Source organism: Plecotus auritus, assembly GCF_963455305.1.
Source record: "Plecotus auritus genome assembly, chromosome: 6".
NCBI lineage: Eukaryota > Metazoa > Chordata > Mammalia > Chiroptera > Vespertilionidae > Plecotus > Plecotus auritus.
Genome location: NC_137773.1, coordinates 100,410,847 through 100,427,277, shown reverse-complemented (window position 1 = coordinate 100,427,277; position 16,431 = coordinate 100,410,847). Strand labels below are relative to the sequence as shown.

The 16,431-nt window shown below is 57.6% G+C and overlaps 1 protein-coding gene across 3 annotated transcripts in view; it reads right to left on the bottom strand.

Annotated features, from left to right (window-relative positions):
* Positions 1–4,599: 4,599 nt before the first annotated feature.
* Positions 4,600–16,431, bottom strand: part of BMP1 (bone morphogenetic protein 1) — a 39,817-nt gene continuing 27,985 nt past the window's right edge. For 2 of the 3 annotated variants that reach the window (XM_080676041.1, XM_080676040.1), the window contains exons 16-20: positions 12,934–13,059; positions 9,499–9,626; positions 8,893–9,106; positions 7,152–7,402; positions 4,600–5,300 (exon numbers count right to left, since the gene is read on the bottom strand). In XM_080676041.1, coding sequence (XP_080532167.1) covers positions 5,166–5,300; positions 7,152–7,402; positions 8,893–9,106; positions 9,499–9,626; positions 12,934–13,059 — 854 coding nt within the window. In that variant the 3' untranslated portion in view covers positions 4,600–5,165. Of the gene's footprint in view, positions 5,301–7,151; positions 7,403–8,892; positions 9,107–9,498; positions 9,627–12,933; positions 13,705–16,431 lie in introns of all 3 variants that reach the window. The other variant, XR_013960980.1, reaches the window with a different exon arrangement.

Here is a 16,431-nt window from a genome sequence, read left to right as displayed (position 1 = left end):
AATTGTCTCCCAGAGTGTTCCAAATCTTGCTGTGGGAAGCAGAGCCACAGCTCCTGCTCGGAAGGGACTTTGGAGGTCATTTGGAGTTGCCTTGCATGTTGCAGAGGGGAAACTGAGGCCTCTTAGGAGAGAATCTGTACCAATCTGGAGGCCTAACCAAGGTCCCCAGGTCCCCCATTTGGAGCCCTTCCCACTGCAGCGACAGACCCAAATGCCACTGAATTCCACCCCCCCCCCCAAGCCCTGTCCCCTCCCCAGCAGGGCTCCTCTTTTGCAGATCTGAGTCACCTCTGTGTCTATTATTATGGACTTATTAAAATGATCCTCTGCTGGAGTGGAAAAGCTCCAGAAAAATTAGAGTCACCTCCCTGACACTGCCTGGCTCAGGGCCAATGAACACGTGTCACGGAACCTCCTAAAGCTAGGAAGGAGGGCAAAGACCACTTCCTGAGGGCCTACTATGTGTCAGGCATCTCGCCAGGTGGATTCATACATCAGCTTGTTTAGTCTTCACAATGGCTCTGTGCCGTATTCACATTTAACAGATGAAGAAACTGAGGCACAAGGAAGTTAAAAGGCTTGCCCATGTTTTACAGTCAGTAGATGACAGTGGCCTGGATTGAATCAGAAGCTGGCATCTTCTCATGTCACTGCCCTGTGTCCCCTATTGTGTGCCAGGGTCACCTGAGACGGTAAGACACAAGCAGGGCCGGCTCAGACACAGTGGTCCTGGCGAGGATCTCCTCTGGCTGACCGAGGCCGGTCCTAATTCCTGAAAACACCAGGGGGGGCTGTGGAGTCGAAAATGCCCAGGAGGCTTATTTAAAGGGCTTGGGCAGCAGCTGGAGTCCAGAATTCCCAGGACAAGAGTGAGCACCAGGGTCTAGCCTTTCACCTCTGAGCAGGAGCCCCTGCCTCCCGCCAGGAGCCTAGGGGTTTTCAGCGCCCTCCAGAGGCGAGGCTCAGGCTTCAGTCTTCCTTTTGTGACTCCTCCTGGGTTTGCTAGGAGGAGAGGTTGGCTCCCAGCATCCTTTTAGTGGGAGTACAGGAGGCCAGCTGAGGCAGGGTAGGTGGGGCTGGGGAGTGCATGTGCAGGCTTCCCCCAGAGAGCTGCTCCTCCTCCCTCTCTCCAGATAGCTGCTCTCCGCCACGCTTGCCCCGTGCTGCTAGAAGTGCCCGTCAGACCATGCTAGGCCAGGGCATCTGGTGGAGTCTGCACAGAGGCCTGCATGGGAGCGCGTGTGCTCTCACACACCCTCCTTGAGCTGGATTGATTTAGAAGTCAGCCTTGCTGGCCACAGAGAGCTGAAAGGTGAGGGACAACCTTGGACTGCAGTTGCCTCTGTATACAGCAGGGGCCCCGAGTTAGCCCTGCTCCAGGGCAGGAAGGGAGGAAAATGAGGTGGTGGCCACCAAGGGGCACCTCTGACAGCCAACACATACACATAACCACATGCACTAGCGCTCCCAACACACACACATGCACACACACACTCTCCGACATCTACTTCCCTGCCCATTCCTTTCCTCCTGGGCCAGCATCTTTATTTGAATCCTGGATGGTGTACAACCCCCCACACACATGGTGGGAAGGGATGTGCCTGCTCGGAGAAACCTCACAGTTTCATTTGGCTTCAGTATGTGTCTCTTATCCATGTTGGGAAGAGAGATGGCTGGAGTCCCAGGGAGAGGGACAAGAAGGGACCATTCCCCAAAGTGAAGAGAGCCCTTCAGGAAGCTGAGCTGAGGTGATTGGCCATAAAACAGCTTGGCCACAGCATCTGGAGGAGATTGGAACCAGATGTTCCTGGGATGGGGGCAGGGAGGATGTGGGGCTGGGAGGGGGCTGGAGCAGGAGAAGGGGGCTGGTCAATAGGAGGCTGGGTTAGGGGCCTCGTGGCTCTCTGGGGAAAACATCTGGCTGCCCTCTGCCCCACTCCCCGTCAGGCACTACAATTTTTGCAAAATGGAGCAGCAAATCTTTTCAAGGACTCTAGAGTCAGCCCTGTGTATAGGGACAGTCAAGCACAGGGTGGGACTTGGGAGGTACCCAGAAAGGCTAGCCAGAAATATGTCCCCTGCTCTGTGAGCCCCGCCTTGCTGTGGGTTAAGCATCGTCTTTTCTGACAGTAGTTCTGTGCTACGCTCCAGATGCCCAACTAGAAACTTGTGTACCAGAAGTCTCCTTCTGTCATAGGAAAAGAGTGGTCCAGGAACTGGAAAATTGCCCCACAGAGGAAAGGAAAAGAAGGCCCATTTACAGGCTGTCTTCAAAGGTTTATCTCATTCCTTCCTTGAAACCCTGTGAGGTGTCATCATCCTATGTGTCTAGATAAAGAACCCAAGGTTCAGAGTGGTGACGTAACTCACCCAGGGGCACAAAGCCACCAAACAGTAGAGCTTGTGTTTGCATTCAAATTTGCTGGGGGGAGGGAGGGGGAGAAATCAGAGAGAAAAAGGAGTTAGGGGCAGTGCAGGGCCAACGGTTAGCCCTGCAAGTCCTCACTGCTGCTGAGGATCCCAGTGGCTTCAGGAGCCTGGCCCAGCCCTCTGGCTGCCTGGAGACTGTGCCCTGGGTTTTCTCCTTGCCTGTGGCAGGAAAGGTTTCTGGGCAAAGGCAACAGGCTTGGGGAGCAGAGGCCCAGAGAGGGGCAGCTGGCCAACGTCACAGGGCGAAGCATGGCAGAGCCAGGTCTGCTGACTGCCGGCTCCTGCTGTCATCCTGTCCTCCCTGGGCCAGAGAAGTGCTCCCAGAGGGAGGTGTCAGAAGCTCCAGGCTATGTGGTCATCTCAACCTGGTTACCAGGGCTGGGAGCACAGTTCGGGGCAGGTCCATCCTCGCTCTTTCACTGGTTGTGCACTCAGGATCCAAGGAAACCCAGGGTCCTTGGGGGCTTGGAGACAGGTGGAAGAGCAAGGGTGCCTTCCTCCCATGTGGGACTACCTGAGTGGGTGGGTGGCTGCACTGAAGCTGGTCTAGTTTAGAACCAAAGCAGCCAGAAGGTGAGGGAGAGCTGGGCCCTGAGAACACATTAAGTTTTGGAGCATCAGTGGCCTGAAGGCAGCTCCTAGGCAGCCTCTGAAGATGGGCCCAGGGAAGACTGGAGAACCTGCCAGCCCGAGCCCCTGAGTCATTATAGGTTCCGAATCTATGGTGGTGATGGTCTCCGGACTGGTGCCCAGGGTGGCTGCAGAGGGCGATCCTGAGCTGCCCCAGCTGTGGTGTTTATTCAGAAGCCCTGTTTGAGGTGGAGAACCAGGGACTCTGTGGCCTGAGCCCCACAGTCTAGACGGAGTTAAGATCCTGGTTCCCTCTGTACCTGTGGCTTGTGACCTGGGAGTGCGTCCTCTGAGTTTCAGAGGAACCAGGAGGGCTGGTGAAGGCAGCTGTGACCACTGACTACAAATTTGGCCATGGAGGAGCTGATGCCAAGTTGGCTGGCAAAGTGTCTAGGTGAGATGCCCAGGCAGCTCCAACAGTTTGGCGGGGGTGGCGGGGGGACTTGCCATTCTGCTCAGCCCTGTCCACCTGCGGTCAGGGCTGGAGGACAGAGCTGCAGCCTGACTGTGGGAGGGGAAACTGTATGCACATCAGATACTAGCAATAGGTCTGGTTCCCACTGCTGCTTAAAGGGCCAGTGTGGGGTGCACCATGCCATACTGCTTCCTGGGCACATAGTCCCTCTAGCTGGCACAACACCTACCCCTGCTATAGGGAGGAGCATGGAGCCAGTAAAAGAACTACAGCCCCACTGAAGGCCCTCAGGGAGCCCTGGGGCTTGGAGCAGGCTGCTGGTATCCCCAGAAGCTGAGGGTGGCAGCCTCAGTATAAGAACCTGGGTTCTCCCTCGGTTCTTTCCCCCTGAGATCCATGTAGAGAAGAGGCAGAGAAAGAGAGAGAGACTCCTTTGAAGGGAAGGAGCAGGGACAGGGTTTCTCTCCCCCTGGCCTCAGGGAGACAGGTCTGCGCCTCTGGGCTGGCTGGGAGGGAGGCAATGGCAGGAAGGAGGAGGCCAGACAAGACACAACCTTGAGTCGCTGTGGGAGAGGGGGCCAGAGCTGGAATGTTTGCTCAGCGTCTGGCTCTTGTCTCCATGACAGAGGACCCACGCCTGACCTTCAGGATGGCAGGCTCTGGGGCTGGTTAACGGGTCTGCTCTGGCTGATGCCAGTTTTCTGGCTCCTGGTGAGGTTCCCTAGTTGGACACCCTCGCAGCCCACCCACCCCTTTCTTAGACACAGAGACAGAAAACCCAGATGGACACCGGATGGACAAACACACGCTTATCCCCTTTTACATACCTCCTCCCTCTCCACCAAAGAGCCTTTTACAGAATGTTCCACCCCTCCCGTTGTGTGGGAGGGCTGTGCAGTGTGTGCATTTGGTGCGCCCGCCTGCAGACTAAAGTGTGCGAGGTGGCTGTGTTTGTGTGTGCCCAAGTGTGAAATCACACCCTCAGGGGTCCTAAATAGAAGGGAGGAAGGGCAGCCAAGGAGGCCAGATGTCCTGGCTATGGGCCACACCAGCAAGCCTGCACATCTGGAATGAAACACCCCCACCCCCTCCCATCATGTCCCAGGCAGCATTTGGCTCAGGATACTGGCTGTAACACTTTCGGTTTATTGGCTGGGATGCCCTGGTGTGGCCGACCAGCCACTGGGCCTGAGAGAAGCCCTGTCTCCTTCCCCACCCTTCCCCTTCATCTCCCCACTGTGCTCCTGTGGGACACGTAAGGAAACTCATGCCCCAGGAAACAGTGGGAAGTGAGGGCTCAAAATAAAACCAAGTGAGGCTGGGGAAGGGCCGGGACATGTATATTACAATGAAGATATGCACCAGCTATACACAATCCAGCACGTACAGGTGGGCAGGACAGGTAGGAGGGTCCCGCTGACAGACCCTCCTCCCACCGGCTGGCCCCCACAGAGGAATGGCCACTTCAAGTGTCTCAGTGAAAGCTCTGGCTCCCTGGCCCTGGGCCCTTGCTCTGGTAGGGCCAGGGGGAGGGATCTGGGGAAGTGGCTCATGAAGGAGTCCAAGTCCCTGCCTCCTGAGGACAGCCTCATCCAGACCATCGGGGGGTGGGGACGGGGTGCCCCCACTGTCCGGTCCAGGTGACTGGGGCAGCAGGCCTGGTGTCCCCGCCGACGCGCAAGGGCAGTGGTCACTTCCTGCTGTGCAGTGTGTCCTGGAACTTGGTGCTGGTGTAGCGCAGGTGGAAGCCTTTTTTGGTGATGGTGTCATCAGAGTGGAACCTCACCAGGACAGAGTCTCCCGCCGAGTACACCTCCTCAGGGGGCTGACAGAGGAAGGGGATGTGTGTGAGGCTGAGGACCGGCTAGGGCTGCGGTTTTCCCTCCCTAAGGCCCCCTGCTCTATGGAACGCAGGCTCCGACTTCCACCAGGTCCCCCGGCCCCTTGAAGCAGGAGACTCTTCCAGTAGCTGTTTAAGGGGCGCCTGGGGGAGGGGAGAAAGCAGGGGCAGAGGAGCTTGATTTAAGTCCAGAGTAAAACTTCCATTCTCAACCCGGCTCTGTTATTAACTAGTTCGTTGTGAAGTTTAGGCAGCGTACTCCCTTTCTGGACCTTGCTTTCCTCAAGTACAAACAGGACCAAAGGCTATCTGCTCCCTAAGCCTAGAAGGTCTGGGGGAGGGGGCACAGGAGCAGGTGGCTGTGGAGGGTTCTGCAAAGGAAGCAGTCTCTGAGTGGTTGCCTTCTCGCTGTCACAGCCGTCTCTTGGAGAAGACTGGACAGCTGGCTGCCCCGGACCTAGCTCAGCCAACCCCCGCTTCCCCTCCCCCACTTCTGGCCATCTTCAACTCCAGGTGATGCTCCTTCCCAGGCTCCTGCAAGCCCTTCCTCACCTCTGTACAGGCCCTCAGAGTGAGAGCCGCCCGTAAAGCATCAGCACACAGATGCCTTTCCCTGACAGTGTAGAAAGGATCATTTCTTAGAACCTTAGGGACATTTCTGGCAACCATGCCAGGAAGCCCTGATGGGATTGGGTTCTTTCCCCAGGTCCCACCTGCTAGCTTCAGTCTGGTAGAAGTCTCTGGAAGAAGCCACCTAGGGCCCCCGAATGTGCCAGATCAAGGAAGTTACAAAGGGCAAAGTGTATGAGGGGTGTCAGTTTGGCAGCCAGGGGACTCCTGAGCCTCTGAGCAGGGCAGGCAAGGGGACTGTGTGCCCCGCTTCCCACTCCACCTCCCCACCCCTCACCCTGCCCAGCCCTTGCCATGCAACAGGCGGAAGCTCTCTCTAAAGGAGACTCGCCACAATGTTGGGTCCAGCGGTTGCTCCAGCTCCGGGAAATTTCACCCTTCCTGGTGCGCCCAGGTGGCCTTGAGCACGGCCCTGAGAGAGGCAGGGACCAGGAGGTGATGGGAGGAGGACAGTCTGGGTATGTGCATGAGGTGAATGCATGTGCAAACGTGTGTGTGTGTGGGGGGGGGATGGGCAGAGAAAGACAGCGTTCTCTGAAGGAGGACATGATTTTTTTAAAAAGGAGAAGGAGCCACAAGCTCTGGCTGGGAGGAAAATAGAGCCACCTTTGCGGTTTTCCTGTGGCCTCAGTTAAAACCCTATCGAGCACACTCTTGCCACTGCCTCTGAAAAGACCAAGAAGTGGAGCTCAGGGCCTGCTTGGACAGCAGCACCACCAGCTTGGGAACCACTGGCCTCTCACCCAGAAGGGAAGCTGGCCACGCGCGAGGGAAGGGTATTTTCGTGGCTCAGCCAGAATGGCTGGTCAGCACAGCTCGGCTTAGGCGCTGGTCTCTGGCTCTGGCCCCCGCCTCTGAGTCCTGGTGAGCTGCCTTGGGCTGGAGCAAGGGAATGGGATTGGGGCATCCTCCTCCCCAGAGGCAAGCTACGCTGGAGGCCCAACCAAACTGGTGCTAGGGAGGTTTGAGTCAGGGCAAGGCCCAACCCAGAGGCTGTAGGAACCTCTGTTTGGCCCTAAAAGGACCAGTTGTCCAGGGTGGGGATGTCCTAGCGCAAGGCAGGCCTCTGTGATCAGCCACCCAGCAGGTCTCCGGGCTCTGGCCAAGGGCCAGCATATGCTGCCACCCACCATACCGGCACCCCAGGCCTGCAGAGGCACTGGGCTGGCACTGGGCCTCTGGACTGGGGCTGGAGTGGGACCTCACCCCTGAGCCACAGTAGCGCCCCAGCCTGGGGGCTGTGCTGTCGTAGCCATCAAAGAGCTCCATGTAGTCGTAGCCACAGTCCGTCTCCTCTTCTACCTCGAAGGTCTGGAACACGAGCTCCACCCCGTAGCCTTCCTCTGCCACGATGACCCACTCGCAGTCCACCCCCCCGGGGTAGTTGTTGTCACCAAACTGGGCGTGGGAGTAAAGATCCTTGGACTTCACCTCGGCTCGCACCTGGCCTCCGCACTCTGTGGGGACAAGATGGGCCATCACTCCCTGTGGCAGGCCTGCACCTCACCATGCAGGCTTCCAGGCTGGCTGGAGGCCCTGCGAGGCCACATGGCTAGTGAGGGCTGGGTTTGGACCCGGCTCAGGACTTGGCCCAGACACATGGAGGCCGGGGGTGCACAGGGTGGGGCGGCTCAGAGCAGAGGCGTGGTGGAGGGCATGCTTGTTGAGAGGGGACATGGCTAAGTCCTCCAGTTGATGGATGTCATGGAAGAATGTGGGCCCTGCGCTGCCAGAGATTCTATTCTGAAGAGAGAATAGGAGCATCTAGATTTTATGTGAAAACTCCTGATTTCTAAATGTTGGCTCACATTAAAAAACACACAGTGTGGGCCAAGCACTCTGACGGCCAGATGCGGTTCTGTGCCTCCAGTCTGTGACCCTGTGCCGGGAGGGGAGAGAGCATGCAGGGCAGGGCCACCGGCAGCTACCTCCTCCTGATGTCCCTTCCCTGAGGGGTGGGGACGGGGGTGGGACCTGGAGCAGGGACTGAGTTGAACGTATCGAGGGGGGACTGTGACACACCCGCTCTGGAGAGACCCCAGCAGGTGGCTGGAGACCCACAAGGAGCCTGCGAAGCCCCCGTCCAACACCCTGGGTCTGTCGGACCTTCTAGGCCTCCCAAGACTGACCTCTAGCCTTTCTCTGTAGCCAATGTCCCCACTTCACTGCTGGCCTCACACATCCTTGTTCTGGCCAAGCTGCGTGACCTGCTAGCACCTCTACCCAGTCAGAGCGGCCTGGGCTGGGCTGGGCTTGGGCTCCTCCCCTGTGACCCACCAGTCACACCCTGAGCTAGGCCCTTATCATGTTTTGTCTCCTGTTGTAATCACCTGCGCAGTCTGTCTCTCTCCTGGACTGCGAGTTTCCGGGGTGAGTGGGGTGAAGGGCTCAGGTCCGAGGCATAACCATTTGGCCCATAGCCTTCTTGCCCATGACCAGAGCTCGGTAAATGGTTGTTAATAAACGAACAAATGAACACAGAGGAAGCCCTTCAAGGGCTGAGATGTTTGTCTGCTTCATATATTATGTGACCCGCACTTAGGATGCTGCCTCATACATGTTACATGTTAGTAAGCAGGTATTGAATGAATGAAGAGTGCATTTAGGGACAAAGTCCAGTGTCCTAGCATTGGGAAATCTGGGGATTTCCTCCCTGACCCGGATTCCCAACCCCCTGTTGTCACTGCCCTCTGAAGGGCCACCTCCACAGCCCCCAATCAGGACCTCCTCCTCCTCGCCCAGCAGGCTCCCTCTCTGCTCCCCTGGCCTAGTCCTCAGCACACACTGTCTCTCCAGCCAGGCCCAGGCTCGGTCTGTCTGCGCCTTCACAAGCTCTTTGTAAGCCCACCTGAACCGGGCCTGCCTTTGAGACCGGGATCAGCAGATGCCTCCAGAACAAATGCTGGCCCTCGGGCCAGCTGCCCAGGCCTGGTGGCAGTGTCCTCACCTGTGGAATGGGACGCTTGGAAGCCCTTCCTCTGGACGGAGTTGTCGGAGTAGAAGCGCAGGAACATGCGGCTGCCCGTGGCCACGACTGGCTCGGGCTTCTTGCTCCCACAGAAGCGGCCCAGAACTGGGGCCTTGGCATCACGCCCGTCATACACCTCCAGGTGGTCGTAGGCACACTCGGGCTGGGACTCAATGTCCATCTCCAGGAAGGTCTGGGGCATGGGAGCAGAAGGACAGTGAGTTAGAAATGTGGTGGGGGCCAGTGGGGTGGGCAGCAGGTGGCTCCAAACTCAGGCCTCCTGACCCCTGCTCACAGTCCGGGGGAGTGGCCACGGTTGGTGGATGGCAGTGAGAGGGGAGCCAGGAAGGGGGTGATGGCAGGACACCCTGCGAGTACACTGAGGAAGGGCCTCTGTTGACACCAGCCTGGGCTTCTCGCAGGGTGGCAGCCCTGTGGGCTCAGCCAGGCCATCAGCCTGCAGCCTGCCCTGCTCTGGGCAGTGACTCTCAGTACCCAGGGCTTTGGAGCTGACAGGAAAGAGATGGTGGCTTCGTGGCATGGGGGAGCAGGGTGCCTGTGCAGGCTGGGGTGTGGGCAGCTCACCAGCTTGACCCGGTGCCCGGGGGTGCTAGAGATAGCCCAGGTGCACTCCTTCTTGCTGGGATACTTGTCAGGCCAGTTGGGGCTGGTAATGGTGCCGCTGGTGGATGTCACCTTGTGGTCACAGCCGGCTGTGGGAGGTGAGTTAGGGGAAGGGAGTCATCAGGAACCCCAATGCTTCAATGCCCCTTGGAAGCAAGGAAGCCACTCCTTCCTGCCTGCCTGCCTTCTTTCTCTTGCTTCCCCCATAAAAACTGACTGCACTTCTATGGCTTGTTTCCATTGTTCCCACGCCCCGGGAAACCAAGCTGCTAGGTTCCAAGAGCAGTCGCACTGGCAGCATCCCCGGCACCACCCTCACAGGCACCCCGAGCAAACCCCTGGACCTTTGAGGCCACCTGGCCACACCTTCTCTGCCCTCTGAGACGCTGGCATCCTCTGACCTCCTGCCACGCCTCCACAGTCAGAGAAGACTTTGGCACCTGACTCAGTTCTCTCCATCCCGCTCCCGCCATCCTCGGTGATGTCAACAAACACGAGACGGTCCACCCAATGCACTGGCCTCTCAGTGCTCGCCCTCAGCTCCACTGGTTCTTATTTCTGTCCTCCTGAGGTGCACCTGCTGGTGACCTCACCCCAGCCTTTGCCATCACCACCACTTCTCCATGTGGCCCTCACCACCCTCTCTGTGGCCCCTCCCGTCACCCAGGGCGCTCAGGCACTCACTTTCCTGTCCCTGCTTCTTCAACTTTAGAGAGACCTCCATGGCCCGATCCCTCCAGTTTCTCCCAATATCCCTCCTTGTTGACGTCCTTCCCTATCCAGCTGGACTGCAGGGCTGAGCCCCGACTAGTCATCAACACGCCATCCTGCTGAACCATCTTGGAAAACCCCATCCGTGGTCCCCCACCTCGGTGGGCCCCCAACCACTGGATACTCTTGGATTTGTCCCTCGCCAGCTCCATCTCTCATCTCCTCAGCAATGGCTCCAAACCTTCAGCCCTCTCCTCAACTCCCAGCTGACCCCCTCACCTCCTGCCTCCCTGAGAAAGTTGGGGCCTCAACTATGAAGGACTTCAACTTCTGACCCTACCTGCAAACTCACCTCCCCTTCCCCTCCTTCCCTGTCTCAGAGAAGGTGCCCCTCCTCTCAGGCAGGAATGATCTCCTTCTCTGACCTGGGGACCCTGGCAGCACAAATTTCCTACCCTCCCTCTCTCTGCCAGCCTATGAGCCTTCCTGAGCTGTGCCCATCCTAAACCAGCCCTCCCACGGCCCAGCCGCTCTCCTTCTCTGCTCAGCTAACCTTCAAGAAAGCTATCACCACCTCCTCACTGCTTGTGGCTCCTCGATCCCCTGCAGTATGCTTTCTGCCTCTGAAAAGCGTGGCCTCACAAACAAATTTAAAAGCGGTGCTCGTTATTCATTGTCATCCAATCTCACAGGCCCCTCTAGGAAAAGTGGGCAGAGGTAGACTGCTGGGCTGGGGAGGAGAAAGGGATGGGTGTGTGAGGGGGTGCGGGGTGGGGGGGAAGGGGGCGAGGCAGGCTCAACAGCTGTGCCTAGTCAGAGGCTTAAGATGACTGCACAGTCAGGAGGACCTGGAGGAGAGCACACCCTCGCAGGCTGGTGGAGGCAGGCAGAGTTCCTGGCTCTCCCAGTTGAGCTCCGAGCTGTTTTGTTATCCTTCTAGGACTTTCCATGCCCGCAGGCACTGCCCTCCCCCATCCTCCCTTGGTCCTCATGCCCTCTACCATTTCCTTGCACACCAGCTAGACTGCAGTCTCCTGGGCAGCAGGGGCTACAGAAGCCTGTGCAGCGCTGTACCCCACAGGGGGTGCCCTCTGACTGATCTGTAATTAGCCCATCCTTTAAGGGAGTAAGGAACCATGTGCTTCTAAAGCGAATCAGAGCTACTGCGTCCAGGCCACCTTCCCAAGAATTTGAAACCCTCCCCTGCTATCTCGTTGATGTTGATGGTGAGGGTTCTTGAGCAAAACCCTCTTTTTCATAAGAAGGTGCAAAGATAAAAACTCGGTTTGACAACATCAGCATTAGGTGCCTTCTCGCTAAACGATGTGGGGGCTCCAGGAGTCAGGCCTTCATATTTGGGGAGCCTGAAGTGGCCAGGTTGGAGGTCCTGGAGTGTCTGCTGGGCCTCTGTCGGGTGCTTGGGTCCTATTTATTCTGGCCAGCAGTTTGTTTGTACCTTGGTTGTCCATCTACTAATGGTGAGAAGTGGCCTTTGCCAGCTTCTGTGTTAAGTGCTCAAAGCAAGTTCTCTGAAGCTTAGTACCCTGCAAAATAGGTACCATTTTCAAAAATCATCTCACGGGGTAGGAAACTGAAGCTCAGGGAGGTCAAGTGACTCACCCAAGGTCACACAGACATACAGTGGCAGAGGCGAGTCTGCGTTGTGTTGGGGCAGTGGTCGGCAAACTCATTAGTCAACAGAGCCAAATATCAACAGTACAATGATTGAAATTTCTTTTGAAAGCCAAATTTTTTAAACTTAAACTTCTTCTAACGCCACTTCTTCAAAATAGACTCACCCAGGCCATGGTATTTTGTGGAAGAGCCACACTCAAGGGGCCAAAGAGCCGCATGTGGCTCGCGAGCCGCAGTTTGCCGACAACGATGCTGGGGGATAGTAAGTCCTAACAGGCGGGTGCCACAGTGGAATGCACGCCTTGGAGCGGGCCAGTGTTGTGTAGTGCCCAAAGGGGTATCCGATGATGTCAAGGATGACGTGAGAGCTGTGTCCAAATACCTGTAGGGCTTCAGTTCCTGGGAGGCAGCGGCCCTGTTGTGAGTGTCCCCGGGGTCAGCAGTGTGACCCAAAACGGTGACATGCATGATTGTGCTTGCGATGAGTCAGGTGCTGCGTGGAGCCTTCACAGCCTCACGCCTCTACAAGGCAGGTGCTGTTCCCTCTACATGTCACAAGAAGCAAACCAAGGTACAGAGAGAGGAAGCCAGTGGCTCAAGGGCACGCAGCTGGCTGGCTGATAGGACTGGGTCAGGCAGCCTGGCTCCAGTCTGTGCTCTTAACCGAGTCCCATCTCGCCTCTGCCAGAGGGAGGTTGTTACAAAAAGAAGGACCTGGACATGGATTTGAGGAAGCACTAACTACGAAAACAGCCCAAAATGGAGCCTGGGACAGCCGTGAGCTCCCTTTCCGGACACACACAAGGATAGCCCGGAAGTGCATGTGGCTTGGATGTGGCTGGGACTGGGGAGACCTGTGCGCCAGGCATGGGTGACATGAGGTGACCTCAGGAGTCGCTCAGCTCCTTGAGTCTAAAAACTGAGACCAGTGGGGAGGGCACCTCTGACCGCGTGCTCCCCAGCCTTCTGTCTTTCTGGTCCAGGTGCTGCGGGCCTGGGAGGTGCCCAGCAGGTGCCCGGCAGCCTGGCGCTGGCCCCGGCTCTGCTCACCTTCCTTGCAGTCGTGTTTGTTGTCGTGCAGGACGAAGCCGCTGCGGCACTGGCACTCGTAGCTGCCGAAGGTGTTGACGCAGTCTTGCTGACAGCCACCGTTGTCCTTGGAGCACTCGTCCTTGTCTGCAGGGGAGCAAACAAGGGCAGAACCCCGGTCTGTGCAGGGCTGAGGTCCGGGTGGTCACCCCAGGGGAAGTGGGAGGCCTGGCTGGGCTTCCTCCCCCCGGGAGCTGGGGGTGGGCGGGGGTGAGAGTTCAAGGCGATGACAGGGTCCGGCTGTGGGGAGAGAAAGTAGAAGTGGGGTGGAGGGAGGGCTGGGTCTGGAGCTGACCAGCATGGGAACCCTCTACCATTACCTGCTTACTGGACAGACGGACAAGTGGAAAAACAGACACACGGACAAGCAGACTGCAAGAGAAAGGAGCAGGACGCAGGGGTCCCTTTTTTACTTCACAACAGGAAATGTCACAGACACCATCAACATGGGAGGGTGTGGGGATGGGGAAGGTCCCCTGTCCATGTGAGGGGGACACGGGGAGGAGAGCACCAGTTCTGTCCGGCCAGAGGGAGGCAGGCCGGAGTGGCAGAGCAGAGGTGGGGGTGGGCGGCACGGAAGCCCCCATCCCATTCTGTCCAAGGTGAGGTTCCTGAGTAACAAAGGGTCCGGGAGGCCTGGGAGGCCTCACTGGGGGGTCCGGTTTCTTTTCTGTACTCGGAATTTGAGCTGGTGGGGTCGTCCCCGAGGGGGCTGCAGAGCTGGCCTCTTTTCTGAAACGAGAGAGAGAGAAGGAGAAAAGGGACCGAGGGGGTGGAGGGGTGGAGGGCAGGGATCAGACAGGGAGAGCAATGAACACCAGACCCGGGGCCTCGAGGCAGAGCCACGGGGCAGGCGGAAGGCAGGGGGCACACACATGCAGGAGGCCATGTCTGCGCAGCCAGGGCACCGAGGGGTGGCAGGTGGGAGGAGCACAGCGACAGGGGATGGATGGATGGATGGATGGATGGATGGATGGATGGATGGATGGATGGGGAGAAAGCCTGTGGCAGGGAGAAGGCCTGCAGGGCTGGGCACGAGGCCCGTGCACTGGGGGAGAGAAACAATCTCAGGCAAAGGGGCTCATTCCAAGGAAGGGGGCGGCTCAGGGAGAGCTCTGCTCTCTCACTCTGGATGCTGCAGCTACAGAGCATGTCAGACACACACTCACACCCACATCAACACACCCACACCCACAGGCTCCCCTCATGATGTACTGTTGTCCCAACATGGCAGTATAGGTGCTGACCCACAGGTTCAACTTATGTGTGCACAGGATACACCTCACACACAAACACACGGGAAGACAGATATCACATGCGCACACATTATCAGCCATCCACCCATCTGTGTACACGTGCACACAGAGATACACACTCGAGGGTGCTCACTGACACAGACACATGGTCACAGAGGCATGTGTCTGTCACACCCACATGTTCCCGTCTGTCCGTGGTCACTCTGGGGACCATGTGCCTGGCACTGAGGCAGGCATTCAGGAAGGTGTGCCGGTCGAATGGGCACCCAGAATTTCAGAGATGAACCCAAGGTAGAAAAATGCCTGTTGGCATTCACATGGCCAGTGGGGTCTGTGCCAAGGGGAGCCCCGTCTCCCTCAGGAGAGGGGCCCAGGGGCTGGAGCCTTGGCTCCCAGGACCTGCTTCTCCAATCCGTTCCCAGATGGGCCAGACCCCTTGGGGCCTGCAGGAACCCAAGGCCAAAAGGTGGAGTCTCTTCGAAGGGCTCCTTCTCAGTTAGATCCTCACTGAGACCCTGACTGAGGGCCTGTGGAAGCTGCTTTTGCATCAGCCCCACAGGAAAGTGGGGGTGATGGAGACCCGATGACCGTCATGGGATGTCACTGAGGAACTCACCGGTGACTATGCTGGGAGCTCATGGACTGAGCAAAGATTTCTCTGAAATGTTTTGACCACACCTTCTTCATATTTGCACCCCAAATACCTAGTATAGGGCCTGGCGAATAGTAGGGATAAAAAACACTTGCCCAATGAATGAGTAAGTAAATGGCTGAATGAATGAATGAGAGAAAAGTGAATCCTGAGGAAGACCTGCTCTGGCATCCTTGGGTAGGGCCCTGGCATGGTGGAGGTGGGGGTGGGCAGCCTCTCCTCGAAGCCAGGGGGGCAGACTGCAGGATGGGCAGGAGCAGGGTGGGGGGTGGACATGGGCCCAGACAAGAAGATGGCACTCACCCTCCAGTGCCAAATGCCCCGGAAGGTGGCTGAGATCAGACTGAAGTTCTTCAGGCTTTTTCTTCTCCTTCTTGGCTTAGAGTCTCCTCGCTCGGTGTCCCAAAAGTCCAAAGAGCCCCCCTCCTGGGGGGCCAGAGTCAGATGCCCCATGCCCTGAGGGCTGGACTTTGATGCCCACTGGTGAAGGTCCTTTGCAGGTTTCTTGTGCGATGGGGCTATATGCGTGCCTGTGTGTGTGTGTGTGTGTGTGTGTGTGTGCGCGCGCGCGCACATGTGTGTATGGGCATCTCTGTGCGGGACTGAGGGTGGGTGGGCACAGCGCCGTGCCAGGGCAGGGCAGTAACCATGGGTGGAGAGCCCTGGGCTCTAGGCCTGACAGATGTGGTATCAGTCCCCTTCCCCCTCCACGACTGGAGCGACAGAAGGGCAGGAAGAGACGAGAGTAAGCAGGTAATGGTTTCCCTGGGGCCAAGCCCACACCTGAGCAGGTGTTATGTCCCCTCAGCCCTCTGGTGAGCATCTTGTAGGCGTTCCAGGTGGGCACAGGGAAGAAAGGGGTTTGCACTGAAAGGGGAGGGTCTCAGCAAGCCAGGGGCAGGGACTATGGGCACTTTAAGCAAAGCAGGGTGGCCGGCAGTGCCAAGCAGGGAACCAGTGCACAGGGGCAGTGCATGGCATCCAGGTGGGGCAGGCAGGGGTGCAGGGCGGCCACAGAGGGGCTGGAGGATGCAGAACCCTGGGCAAAGGAGGGGAGAAGGAAGGCAGCGTGGACAGGCCATGGGCTTCCTGCCTTCCTGCCTTCCTGCCACCCTGTGCCCCACCCACCAGGTGTGCTGGGGGTGAGGATCCCCGAGCTGTCCCCCCAACAAACCCCTCCCCCTGCCCTGCACTGTCTGTGTCCCAGGTCCTACATGCCTCAGAAAGTCCACCGGCCACCTCCCAGCCTGGCCCCAGAGTCCAGGACAGAGGGATTAAGAAAGCAGGGAGAGGTCGCCTGGGACCCCTGGACGTCAAGCTCAGAGGCTGGGCAGGGGGCTGTGACTACCTTTTAGGTCACCTGAAGATGGGGCCATCAAGGGGACTCAACCCCAAGGCAACTCTCAATAAACTAACTAAATATATGCAGATAGTAAATAAGTAAATATAATAAATAATTTTACATGAATAATTAATAAAATAAGATAAAATAAATGCTGGCTGAACCTGAGTCCCTGACCTGCAGGCCGAGGGGCAGAAAGGCTTTGGTGT